Source organism: Elephantulus edwardii, unplaced genomic scaffold, assembly GCF_000299155.1.
Source record: "Elephantulus edwardii isolate Elephantulus edwardi_28Jun2011 unplaced genomic scaffold, EleEdw1.0 scaffold00110, whole genome shotgun sequence".
NCBI lineage: Eukaryota > Metazoa > Chordata > Mammalia > Macroscelidea > Macroscelididae > Elephantulus > Elephantulus edwardii.
The window spans coordinates 7,029,233-7,043,785 of NW_006399860.1; the positions used below are offsets into that span (position 1 = coordinate 7,029,233).

The following is a 14,553-nucleotide window of genomic DNA, read 5'->3' on the forward strand; positions in this document are numbered from 1 at the left end:
GAAGGAGAACTGATGCCTTTGAGCTGTGGTGCTGAAGAAGAGTATTGAGGGTACCATGGACTGCTAGGAAAATAAAGAGATTCATCCTGGAGAGGGTTAAACAAGGCTGCTCCTTGGAGGGAAGGATCCTGAGGCTTCATCTGACATACTTTGGACATCTTGTAAGGAGGAACCAGTCCTTGGAGAGGGACAGCATCCTTGGGAGGGTGAAGGGATGGCACAGCAGGAGAAGGCCCTCTGTGAGGTGGGTTGATTCTGTGACTGGGGTAATTGGGATGGGTGTATTGGAGACAGTGCATTTGGTACAGGACAGCACGGAGTTTAGGGATGCAGTACATAGGATCGCTATGAGTCGCAAGTGACTTGAAGGCACATAACAACAACAACAACAGTCAGAAATACTTAATTAGTATATTAACTTCATGGAGAAATAGTGGGGAGTACTTACCATTTCTTGTTGTTACTGGGGCAAAATTAGAGTAAAAAAGTCAGCAGAACGCAGTTTCTCTGCTTCTTACCTATGTATAAGTGTGCTTGGGTAAACCACATATGCATTCATCATGGGGTGGGGTGTGGTGAGGAAGAGGGAGGGCCCCAGCACTAGGGAATAGCTGTGTAATCCTGGTAATGTTTAGATGAAAGAAGGGTTTCATTGCCTCTTTACTTTCCAGAGCTTGATCTCTGGCATGCTGTCAGCTTAGATATTAGCAAATAGAATCAGCTTTAGACTTTGTAGCTCCATTGTTCTGTTTTATTTCTGAATCAGAGAATGTGTGTTGGGCAGAGAGTGTACAACGATACAGTTTTTCACTTCTCAAGTCATTTCTTATTTTTGCTCTTTAATCATGTATTTAAAATTCCTATATAGGAGGAGAAGTACTTTCTCCATGAAAATAATGACTTAAGCTCCTTTATTTCCTCAAATTCCTGTATTACCTTGGAGCCTGCAGTGCCGTTATGTACAATCCATCATATAACAGTTACCAGTTATATCTTAGCATCATGTCTCTCTTGAAGGAATAGCCTCTCCTAGCAACATGTCCAATGTATGTGAGGCAAAGCTTCATCATTTTTGCCTCCAAAGAGCACTCCAGCTGCACCTTCTCCAAGACATATCTTTTTGTTCTCTTGACCATCTATGGGATGTTCAGTGCTCTTCTCCAACACAATAGCTCAAAGACATCAATTCTTTTCTGGCATCCTTATTTATATTACAGCTCTCATATGTGAGTCAGGAAGTGCGAGGAGGGCACAAGATAGAACAGAGTCCAGATCTTTTGTTTATAGGGTCAGTATGAGTTGTATTTGACTTGACAGTACCTAAAAACAGTAACTATAATATGGCCTATACCCTTGAATAAAAGGGGAAATACAAGAATCAGACATGAATTTGTAGTAAATAGTAGGTAGCAAAAAATAGGTTGTATTTTTCTCTTTTGATCCTGGTATAAAATAATCTTGCTTTTATTTCTTATGGAATCTGAATATAAATTAAAAAGTGTGACAAGTATTTCTGAACTGACCACATCAGTGTACAAACTAGACTACAAACAAAAGAAATAAGCAATTGCTGGCAAAAACATATGCTGAGTTTATAATACCTTGTGCTGGTTTTTAAGAAGGAGTGTAGAAAAATTGTTACTTAAAAATACATTATTTTTAGAATGCTTTATCTGTCTTACATTTTTCTTTTTCTTATCTTTCTCAGGGGTATTGGAGAAGATACTCTACTAGAAAAAGATTTCTGAAATTGAAACATTATTCAATCATCCTGCAATCTAGGATAAGAATGATTATTGCTGTTACTTCTTACAAAAGATACCGGTGGGCAACACTTGTAATTCAGAGGCATTGGCGTGCTAATTTCAGGAGAAAACAAGATCAACAAAGATACAAAATGCTGAAATCATCAACTCTTAAAATCCAGTTAATGTTCAGAAGATGGAGGCAACAGAAAATACAATTACAAACAAAAGCTGCAGTCATTCTGCAAAGAACCTTCAGGGAATGGCAAGCCAGGAAAAGAGCTAAAGAAGAAAAATCTGCTATTGTCATTCAGTCATGGTATAGAATGCACAAAGAATTAAGGAATTATACTCATATTAGATCTTGTGTTGTGCTCATTCAGAGAAGATTTAGGTGCTTTCAAATCCAAAAGTTATATAAGAAAAAGAAAGAGTCAATTCTTACTATCCAAAAGTACTACAGAGCATACCTAAAAGGAAAAAATGAACGTACCCAGTATTTGCAGAAACGAGCTGCAGCCATTCAGCTGCAAGTTGCTTTTAGAAGAATGAAAGCGAGGGATCAACAGAGACAGAATAGAGCTGCTTGTGTTTTACAGTCTTACTGGAGAATGAAAAGAGAACAACTTCGCTTTGCAAACCTCAAGAAGATGGTGATCAAATTGCAGGCACACATAAGAAAATATCAACAACTACAGAGATACCACAAAATGAGGAAAGCTGCCCTTATAATTCAGGCTCATTTCCGAGCTTACATCTCGGCCAAGAAGATCCTAGCTTCTTACCAGAAAGCACGTTCTGCTGTTATTGTTCTTCAGTCTGCATATCGAGGGATGCAAGCTAGGAAAAAGTTTATACGTATCCTAACAGCTGTTGTAAAGATACAGTCCTATTACCGGGCTTATATTGCCCATAAAAATTTTATGACTCTAAAAAATGCAGCAATAAAATTACAATCAATTGTCAAAATGAAACAAACACGCAGATACTTTCTAAAGTTAAAAGAAGCAGCACTGTGTATCCAGCACAGGTACCGTTCCAAAAAACTTGCTGCGGTAAAGCGAGAAGAATATTTGCAGCTGCAGAAATCTTGTGTCAGACTACAAGCTTATGTGAGAGGCTATCTGGTGCGAAAGCAGATAAAGTTGCAAAGGAGAGCTGCCATTTCATTACAGTCTTATTTCAGGATGAGGAAGATCCGGCAAAACTACCTGAAAATTTATAAAGCAACTCTTGTCATTCAGAATTATTATCATGCAAACAAAGCACAAGTCAATCAGAGGAAACACTTCTTGCAAGTCAAAAAAGCAGCTACCTGTTTACAAGCAGCCTACAGAGGTTATAAAGTACGCCAGCTAATCAAACAACAATCCACAGCTGCTCTTAAAATTCAGACTGCTTTTAGAGGCTATAGTAAAAGAATGAAATATCAATCTGTGCTTCAGTCAACTATCAAAATTCAGAGATGGTACAGGATATACAAACCTGTTTATAATGCAAGAACACTTTTTCTAAAGACTCGAGCAGCTGTAATCCTTCTCCAATCCATTTATCGTGGTTGGACAGTTCGGAGACAGATCAGAAGAGAACATAATGCTGCAGTGAAGATTCAGTCTGCTTTTAGAAAGAGCCAGGCCCAGAAACAGTTTCGGTCATTAAAAAGAGCAGCATTAGTGATCCAGCAACACCTGAGAGCAATAACTACAGGAAAAAAGCAACGAATGGAGTACATTGAACTCCGTCGTGCCACACTAATGCTTCAAGCTGCATGGAAGGGAAGAAGAGTAAGAAGACAGATTCAAAGGCAACACAAATGTGCAGTTACAATCCAGTCACACTATAGGATGCATGTACAACAAAAGAAATGGAGAGCCATTAAAAAAGCTGTGCTTCTGATTCAAATGGAATATAGGGCTTACAGGATTGGCCACAAGCAGCGTCATTTGTATTTGAAAACAAAAGTGGCTATAGTCACTTTACAGTCAGTTTACCGGGGTGTAAAAGTGAGAAAAAAATTAAGAGAGAACAATAAAGCTGCAGTCACTATACAATCTAAATATAAAGCATATAAAGCCCAAAAGACCTATGCATCACAGAGAGCGTCAGCTATTACAATTCAGAGATGGTATCGAGCTAGTAAGATTGCAAAACAACAATATAGGGACTATTGTAAGTTAAAGAATGCAGCAATTAAGATTCAAGCTGTTTATAGAGGTGCCAGAGTAAGAAGGCACATTCAGCATATGCACATGGCAGCCACTTTTATGAAAGCCATGTTTAAAATGCGCCAGTCAAAAGTAAGATACCATGCAATGAGAAGAGCTGCTATTGTAATTCAAGTAAAATATAGAGCATACTGTCAAGGTAAAATACAGCGTGCGAAATACTTGTCCATTTTGAGAGCTGTTAATATTATTCAGGCAAGGTTTAGAGGTTTAAAAGTCAGGCAGACCCTAAGAAAGATGCACACTGCAGCAACACTCATTCAGACACAATATAGAAGGTACAGGGAGCAAAAGTATTTCAGTGAGTTAAAGAAAATAACAAAAACAGTACAGAACAGATACCGGGCAGTAAAGGCAAGAAATGTACAATTTGAAAGGTATAACAAATTGAAGCATTCAACAATATGCATTCAAGCCGCTTTTAGGGGAATGAAAGCTAGGAGAGATTTAAAAATTAGACATTTAGCAGCAACTCTTATCCAGAGAAAGTTCAGAACTCTAATGATGAGGAGGAGATTCCTATCTCTGAAGAAAACAGCTATTTGGGTTCAGAGAAGATATCGCACAAATGTGCGTGCAAGGCACAGTTCACAACAGTTTCTAGAAAAGGATGCCATTAAAACCCAGTCCTTGAATAGAAGGTTGATGGTAAAGAAAGAGAAGCAGGACATGCACAGGGCTGCAGCACTCATTCAGGCTACTTTCAGAATGCACAGGATGTATGTGAGGTATCAGACTTATAAACGTGCCTCAGTTCTAATTCAGCAACATTACCGTGCTTACAGAGCTGCAAAATTATCAAGAGAAAACTCTATCAGACAACAGAATTCTGCGGTGGCCATTCATACAGCATATGAGGGAATGAAAGCAAGTCAGCTCTTATGGGAAGAGCACAGAGCTGCTGTTATCATACAAAGCACATATAGAATGTATAGACAGTATTCTTTCTACCAAAGGGTTCAGTGGGCTACCAAAGTAACACAAGGAAGATACAGAGCAAATAAAAACAAAAACAAAGCTCTTCAGGCATCTGTGGTCATGAAAGAAACAACTTGTAGTCAGGAAGTTCTTCAGGGCATGAACTTTGGAAAGCAAATTCAGAGAGAACATCAGGCTGCCACTGTTATTCAGAAGTATTTTAAAGCCTTTAAAGAAAGAAGGTATTATCTCCAGCTTAGAGAAGCAGCAGTTTTTGCTCAAAGAAGATACAGGGCACACATGGCAGTGCAAATGCGTACTCAATCAGTTATATGTGCACAGTTTTGTTATAGAGCCTTTGAGGTACAAGGAGATGTCCAGAAAATGCACCTGGCTGCCACACAAATTCAGTCATTCTACCGAATGCACAGGGCTAGAACGGTTTACAATGCAAGGAAAACTGCAGTTATCATTATACAGAACTATTATAGGTCATATATCAGAATGAAATCTGAAAGAAGCAGATTTTTAGCACTCCTGCAATCTGCACGAACCATTCAGGCTGCTTTCAGAGGCATGAAAGTTCAACAGAAATCAAAACACCTGTCTGAGAAAGAGACCGCAGCCATTGTTCCCCAATCTGCATTCCACTGTTATAAAACTAAGACGCACTATGAAGCTGCTCAACATGCTGCAGTCAGGATTCAAACATGGTATAAAGCTGCTCTGATTGCTCGTTCACAGAAAGCTGAATATCTTTCTCAGAGAAAGGCAGCGGTGACGATTCAAAGAGCATTTCGTAAAATGGTTAGAAGAAAACTGGAAAGACAGAAGTGTGCTGCCCTACGCATCCAGTCCTTCCTTCACATGGCTGTGTACCAGAGAAGATTTTATCAGCAAAAAAGAGCTGTTATTACTTTACAGCAGTATTTCAGGACATGGCAAGCCAGAAAACGGTTTTTGTTGTATAGAAAAGCAGCATTGGTTTTACAGCATTATTACCGAGCGTTTTTGTGTGCCCGACATCAAAGACAAGTTTATTTGCAAATCAGAATCAGTGTTATCATTATTCAAGCAAGAGTGAGAGGCTTTCTACAAAGACAGAAGTTTCAGAAAATTAAGGATAGTGCCATAAAAATTCAGGTATTTATATTTTTTAATATGAAACTTTAGTAGTTTTTACCATTATTTTTTGGAATTTATAAATTCGATTTGTTGTTATGTGCCACTGAGTCGACTATAACTCCTAGTGACCGTTATGCAGAATAGCTCTAAACTCTGATCTATCTGGAGCTAATCTCACTGTCTCTGACACAATTACCTTCATTACCCCGGTTATTGTGCCAGTCATCTGGGGTCTTCCTCTCTTGTGCTGTGCCTTGACCCTTCCAAGCATGATATCCTTTTTCAAAGCTTGTTCTTCCTGGCTACATGTCCAAAGTATGTGAGATAGAGTCTTAAAATCCTTGCCTCCAAGGAGCAGTTTGATTTCATCCTCTCCAAGACAGATCTGTTAGTTCTCTTGGCAGTCCATGGCATGTTCATTACTCTTCCTCAACACCACATCTCAAAGACACCAATTTTACTGTCATCTTTGATCATTGTTCAGCTCTCTGATACAAAGCAAGTAATTCTGAAGACCATGGCCTGGATCAGGTGCACCTTAATCTCTAGACTGACATCCTTGCTCCTTAACATTCTGGAGAGGTCCCTGACAGCAGATTTACCTAATGTAATTTGTCTTTTGATATCCTGACTGTTGGTGCCAAGAATGTTAAGAGTGTAGAACCAGCCAAGATGAAATTGTTAACAATCTTAATCGTTCTCCATCTATCATGATGCTACCAATTGGTCCATTGGTGAGAATCTTTGTTTTCTTGAATGTTGAGCTTCAATCCATATTGCAAACTATAGTCCTTGACCCTCTGCAACAAATATTTCAGGCCCTTCTTACTTTCAGCAAGTAAGGTTGTGTCATCCTGTGTGACACAGGTTGTTGATGAGTCTTCCTCCAATCATAATGCTGCATTCTTCCTCATAATATCCAGTCTCTCAAATGATCTGTTCTGCATACAGATTGAAAAGATATGGAGACAGGACACATCCCTGACACACCCTTTTCTGATTTTGGACAATGCAGTGTTTCTTTGCTTTGTTCTGATGACTACCTCCTGGCTCGAGTATAGGTTTGTCAGGGGCACAGGCAGGTGGTGGTGTTCTCAAGATTAGCCACAATTCGCTGTGATCCACTCAGTCAAATGCCTTTGCATAGTCAATGAAACACAGACATTCCTCTGATACTCTGCTTAACTTCAATTTAAATTAATTATTATAGAATGCTACTTGGCTGTGTGGCCATATCTTCTGTAGTGGAAGATCTGAGTAAGAAGAGAGGCACTAATCATGATTAAGTTAAAATCACACAGAACTGAGATTGTTCTGGTCATGGCCAGCTTGGGCTTCGCATATTTCAGAAGGTGTTAATTTTAGCACTCTTAGAAGAATTTTAATACTATGTAGTTTGACTGCTGAAGTCTGTCTAGCAAAATTGTTTTTAATTTAAGGAGGCTATTTAAGATTTTTTAAAGGTGCTGTTTTTTATGATTTAGATCAAATAGGATAACCCTGGGGAATTCCAGTGGTACAGTCCACAGGGAGTTGTGCTGCTAATAGTGTGCCTCTCTGTCAATTCAAGTCTACCAGTGACTCCAGGGCAGAAAGATGAGCAACCAGCCTTCTGTAAGTTCCAACTAGACAGCAATGAATTTGAGAGTTCTTGACAGTAAGAATTGATGCCTTTGGGTTGTAGTGCTAGAGAAGAGTACTGAATATCTCATGGACTGCCAAGAGAACAAAGATGTTAGAGAGGGTGCAACCAGAGTTCTCCTGGAAGCAAAGAATGTGAAGCTCCGTCTTTCATGCTTTGGTGATGTAGTTAGGTGAGGCTGTTCATTGACGAGGGATATCTTGCTTGGAAAGGTGGGGGCGGGGGTCAGTGAAGGAAAGGAAAACTTCTGGATGAGATGGATTGACATATTGACTTCAGCTGTAAATTTGAGTGTTTTGGAGATGGTGAAGATGGCACAGGATAGGTCAGGATTCAAGACGGCTGTTAATCGGGGCCCTATGAGTCATACTTGACAGCACTCTTTACTAGGAAAGTTTAGCACTCGGGCTTCCAGAGCACATATTATTTTGTTTTATCCAAACCTTTAAGTATAATGTGAGGTGTTCTTCTTATACTTACAGGTCAGATAAAATATTTTCAAAAATATTTAAATTAATATTTAAAAATATTAGGAACGAGTTACTTGCTAATGTTAAGAGGAAAATGTAGATGTAGACAATAATGTTATGAATAAATTTCTCTTACAATCAACTGGACTTGGAACCTATGTGCGATAGCTTATTAGGTTGCTGCTAAGCTTCAAGAAAGTCTTTTTATTTAACAAATGATGATTCTTGTTATATGCAAGATGCATTATGGGGTGAATGGAATAGACTGTGAATAAGCTGTATTTACTTGCTGTCTTCAATTGCTTTAATTTAGCAAGGAAAAACAATTTTAATTGTGTTACTGGAAACAGAAAGGGGATGTAGGCTAATTCTTGGGATCCGAAAATGCTTCCTAAAACAAGTGGGTTTAACTTGAGATGTTGAGGTGAAATAAGAATTGAAATTCTCTTCAATACCATTACACTGAGTGGGAACCAACTAATAGCTGTTCCTCCACTGGGTCTCCAAGGCTGTAAATCAGAAACAAGGCCCATGATTTAGCAGCACAACACCCTACACACCAGGTCACGAGCACTCCCTGAATTTAAAATGTAATTGTATGCCATCAAGTTGGAACTGATCCATACCTGACCCTCCAGTTGGTTTTCAAAGGCAGTTGATCTCAGGAGATTATTGACTCAAACCATGTGCCTTTGGGATTACAGTGCAGCTCTTAGGCCACCAGAGCTCCCTAACTGAAATTAGCCAAGTAAAATATATGGAATATTTCCCACATAGGAGATACTGAGAGAGTCCAAATATAAAAACATACATCTCAAAAAAACCCTCATTATCATAGTCAGAACTGACTTAAAGCTGACCTTCAAGCAGGTTTTTTGAGGTTGTAAATCACATGGGAGGAGATTACCCATTTTCTCCATGGAGCCACTGGAGGATTTGAATTTTTTACCTTTGGTCTGGTAGCACAGCACAACTCCTTACTACTCCTTACTCCTTATACCCTGAGAGAATGTATAGTTTATTAACAAGAGTGATAGAAGGCTAAGTTGGTAGTAGAGAAAGTAAGACTGTGGATGATTTTTTAAGACATAGTAAATAATTTATCCTTCAATGAGAAGTGCTATTTAAATAAGAAAAGGCTAGATTCTTATTTTTTTTTAATAAAATTACTCTCATAGCAGTGTGGGAGATGAACTCTGGCAGGGGCACAAACTAGAGGCATGGATACCAATTTAAGAGAGTATTGGCAGTAGACCAGGTGAAAGATATTGGTAGTTCATTTTAACAGCTCTATGGAGCTGTGAGAATTTCATTTGAAAGCTAGAATTGGCAGGATATAGAACATAAACAAGGACCTTGTGCTGTGTTTATGACTTAAGTCGCTAGACAGATGGTGTCATTCATGGAAATAACAAAGGCAGGAGTAGATTTAGAAACTGATGATAATTGAGTTTAGACTACATGAAGTCTGAAATATCTAGCAGATGTCCAAGTTGAATTGTCCCATAGACAGCTGCCTTGTATGTCTGGATCAGAAAACTAATATAGATTTCAGAGTTTGACTTGTTGTTGTTGCTATGTGCCATCGAGTCGCTTGCGACTCATAGCGACCCTATGTACAACAGCCCTAAACTCTGCTCTGTCCTGTGTCAATCGCACTGTCTCCGACACTCCCATCCCAATTATCCCAGTCCCTGAATCAATCTGCCTCATAGAGGGCCTTCCCCTCCTGTGCCGTCCCTCCACCCTCCCAAGCATGATGTCCCTCTCCAAGGACAGGGTAATTGTAGTCATGGCCATGATTGTATGATTGTATCAACTCTGAAGAATATTTACAAAGGGTAAAAGACTTTGTACATCTGGATAACATCAGAATTTAAAGGCATGCTGAAGAGTAGCTAGTAAAAGCTCTTAGAAAGAAGAAAACTAAGACACGGTATCAAAAAGAAAAAGGACCAAGAGTATGCATATTGCAGAATACATTCCAGGATTTAACTTTCAAATGCTGTAAAGACATTAAGGATTGGAAAATGTTAATTGGATGTACCATTTAGGGTTATATTTAATTTTAAATGGCAGAAAAACCAAAAATAACAATACTAAGAAAGTGGAGAGGTTTCCTGATTTATGAGATTGAATTATTGGATGGTATTTTGCACTGAAAAAAGCATTGTGTCTTAATTTGGGCGTGGTGGTACGCGATTTCCACTCTCTCAACAAAGGGAAAGAATTAGTCCCCATCAACAACACTGGCACAAAACTGGTTCCTCTGAGGCAAGACATTACCTCCTGCTTTCACCTACTTCTGACACTTCTAATACCAGCTGTTACTCCAAGGCTCTTACACCTCTACTGCAGCATCCAGCAATCCACTGCAGTGGCCACACAGAATTCACTGACCTCATGATTATGGTTTTTATTAGGAGAGTAACCCTAAGCCCTAATCCTAATCTGTACCTGACCAGGAGGCTGTTGTGCAAACAAAGCAAGGCAACACTTGTGGTGTACCATAGAGTCAGAATCGACCCATAGCTGACCCTCCAGTGTGTTTTCAGAGATAGTTCATCACATGGGAGGAGATTACCCATCCTACTGCAGAGCAGCTGGGGACCTTCAACCACGTGCCTTCAGGATTGCAGTGCAGCTTCTTGTCACTAGGTCACCAGAACTCCCACTACATGGTTTAAAATTAAGGAGTGGGTCAGAGCTGTAGTCTCTCTCCATGTGTATTCACTCTGAATGCTGAGCAAATTATTCAAGAAGCGGGACTCTATGAAGAGGAATGTGTCATCAGGATCGGAAGGAGACACATCAATAACCTATATTATGTAGATGACACAACCTTGCTTGCTGAAAGTGAGGAGGACTTGAAGCACTTGTTGTAGAAGATCAAAGAATACAGCCTTTGATATAGACTATCTCAATGTCAAGAAAAGCTCTTATCACAGGACCAAAAGGCAACATTATGATAGATGAAGAAAAGATTGACACTGTCAACACCTTCATCTTACTTGGGTCCAGTTCATGATTAACATCTTTGGTACTAGCAGTCAGGAAATCAGGAGACATATTGCACTGGGAAAGACTACAGTTATAGACCTCTCCAAATTATTGAGGAGTAATGATAATCTTGTTTGGGGTCTAATATGTGCCTGATTCAGGCCATGGTCTTTCTGATAACTTGCTATGCATCTGAGAACTGGACAGTGAGTCAGGATGACGGAAGAATTGATGCCTTTGAGCTGTGGTGTTGCAGAAGAGCATTCAACATCCCATGAACACCCAAGAAAACAAATAGATATGTCTTAGAGAGGGTGCCCCTAGAGTCCTTTTTGGAAGCAAGGATGATGAAGCTTCATCTTACAAACTTTGAGCATGTTGCTAGGAGGGGTATTCCTTGGAAAGAGACACGATGCTTGGAAAAGATTGACCTGGTGAGTTCTGCAATGGGCTCTAATGTGTCAGGAAGAGTGAGGATGGCACAGAATAAGACAGGGTTCAGATCTGTTATTTATAGGATCATTATAGATCATACTCGACTAGATGACACCTAACAAGAAGTTAAAGTAGAAATAGTTAGGATATAGTTCTCCAGTCAAGTTAGCTTTTTAGGCATGCTCACAGGCCGATGACCTTCAGATTCCTTTGGCCTGCCTCACAGTTCTTGTCCAGTGTTCTAAAACTCTTAGCACTGCCAATTACGGTGCTTCTCCACTTTCCCCAACACTAATAATGAGCTGGAATGAAGGGCCTTGGCTCTGGATCCATGGGACAGGAGGTCTAGTTTAACTCTACATCCATTCTCTAGTTCTCTTCTACTCCTCTTGCTGCAGCTCCTGATCTGGTCAGGTCAGGTGAGGCCAAGGAATGGTCTCTTATCTATTGCAGGAATCTCTGGCAAAAAAAGAATTACTCTATTTCCTGCTACTTTCTTGTTTGCTGCTGCTGAACCTGCTCAGTTTAAGATTGGCAGGACAAAACTGACTAACCTCCTTGTTCATACTCCACCTTATTGGCATCTTTCCACTCCAAAAGTGTGACTTAACTTTATTTACACTGTTAACAAAACTATCCATTTCTCTTGTTACTACAAACACTCCACATATGTATATTCCTACCAAGCCTTGTAGTCAAAGCCACAGTAACTAGAAAAGCCACATTTTAATAATTAACTGTAGGACAGTATACATAATTTTTTTTTAGCATATACCAGTGATAACAAGCTGTCATGCACATTGTCTTTTTTTAAATTAATTTTATTTTATTATTATTATTATTAATTTTTTTTTGGGTGCGTGTACCATCAAATCAGATCTGACTGATACAGGAGGAGATTGTCCCTCCTTCCCCGGCAGAGCATCTGGTGGGTTCGAACCGTGCACCTCTGGGATTGTAGTTGCAGTTCCTTGCCACTATGCCACCAGACATGCACATTATCTTTACCTGAAATTTTTAAAAAATACCAAGGTCTGGCTCATAATCCAAGTCATTCTGATTTATTTGATCTAGGGAACAAACTGGTGTCAGGATTTTAGGCAACAAAGTTTGGGAGTCTGTCAAGAGAACAAATCGTTCTCTCTTGGAGAGTGTGAAACCAGGTTGCTCCTTGGAAGCAAGAATTGTAAAGCTCTATCTCACATACTTTGGGCATATTGCCGGGAGGGACCGGTCCATGGAGAAGAACATCATGCTTGGGAGGTAAAAGGGCCAGCACAGGAGAGGAAGACCCTGGATGAGATGAATTGACTCAGTGATGGGGGTAATGAAAGTAGGTATGTCAGAGATAGTGAAACTGGCTCAAAATAGGCGAGGTTCAAAGTATTGTTGTGTGTGTTTTTTTCTCTTTCTTTTTTAAAAAAAAATTTATTATTAATGTCAATGAAAACTTAAAGATTCTTTGGATTTCCTTTCATTCATTGTTGTACTTTTCTCCCCTCCCAATCCTCTCCCCCAGATATCCACTACCCTCTTGGAAAAGTAAAAGAAAAATTCTTTCATTATTTTACAATCCTTCGCCCCAGATCCACTCCATTATGCAGCCTTCGCTCTGGACCCCTGTCATGACAAAAATACCTAATCACATATCCCTTTTAAACAGTTTTCTCCCTCATATGTTTCAATGCAGTATACATTATTGAACCCATCTTTCTCAGTCTCCACATAACCCCAATGTCAGTCCTGTTTTACAACAGTGGCACCATGCAGTATTTGTCCTTTTGTGACTGAGATACTTCACCCAGCATAATGTCCTCTAGGGTCACCCATTTTGAATAATATTGCATGAGTTCCTTGTTTTTCAATGTATTCCATTGTATGATTATACCACAGCTTCTCTATCCATTCATTTGTTGATGGACACTTAGGTTGTTTCCAGCTCCTTGCTCTTGTGAACAAAGCCGCAATAAACATGGGTGTGCATATATCTGTTTGGATGTCAGTTATGGTCTCTTTGGGATATATTCCCAGTAGTGGAATTGCTGGGTCAAATGGATCTCTATTTGCAACATTTTGAGAAAGCGCCATACTGCCTTCCACAGTGGTTGCACCATTTTACACTGCCACCAACAGTGAATAAGGGTTCCAGTTTCTCCACAACCTTGCCTTCATTTGTTGCTTGCTGTTCTGTTAAATTTTACTATTCTGACTGGGGTGAGATGATACCTCATAGTTGTTCTGATTTGTATCTCTGTGAGAGCTAGGGATTTTGAACATTTCTTTATGTGCTTGTTAGCCATCATAATGTCTTCTTTGGTAAAATGTCTGTTCATATCCTGTGCCCATTTTTCTATTAGATTATTTATCTTTATCTTGTTGTGGTGCAGAGTATTGTTTTAAGGGCTACTATGAGTTGTTAACTTAAGGGCACCTAACAACAATATCTTCATATACAAAGAATCTTGGCAGAATAGTACATTATATGTTGGACTGCTAACTAGGATGTCAGTGGTTTGAATCCTCTAATTGCTCTTAGGAAAATATATAGATGGTCTCTTTCCAAATAGATTTCTAGTCTTTGAAATCTGATGGCGGGTCACCATACTTTTGAGTCAACAGCAGTGAGTTTGGTTTAATTTTTAAATATATACATTGTTATTGCTGTGTTATTATATACCATCAAGTCAAAACTGATCATTAGCTGTCCCTCCATTGTGTTTTCAGAGGCAATAAATTGCACAGGAGGAGAGTCTCATCTTTCTTGCATGGAGCACATGGTGAATTAGAATATATACATTGTTGTTGTTGTTGTTAGGTGCCGTCGAGTCGTTTGCGACTCATAGCGACCCTATGCACAACAGCCCTAAACCCTGCTCTATCCTGTGCCAACCGCACTGCCTCCGACACACCCATCCCGATTACCCCAGTCACCGAATCAATCCATCTCATAGAGGGTCTTCCCCTTCTGCCCCGTCCTTCCACCCTCCCAAGCA

The 14,553-nt window shown here is 39.5% G+C and overlaps 1 protein-coding gene across 1 annotated transcript in view; it reads left to right on the top strand.

Moving 5' to 3' along the window:
- Nucleotides 1-14,553, top strand: part of ASPM (asp (abnormal spindle) homolog, microcephaly associated (Drosophila)) — a 97,283-nt gene that overhangs the window by 52,903 nt on the left and 29,827 nt on the right. The window contains exon 17 of the mRNA XM_006892118.1: nucleotides 1,709-6,031. Within this exon, the coding sequence (XP_006892180.1) occupies nucleotides 1,709-6,031 (4,323 nt within the window). The remainder of the gene's footprint in view (nucleotides 1-1,708; nucleotides 6,032-14,553) is intronic.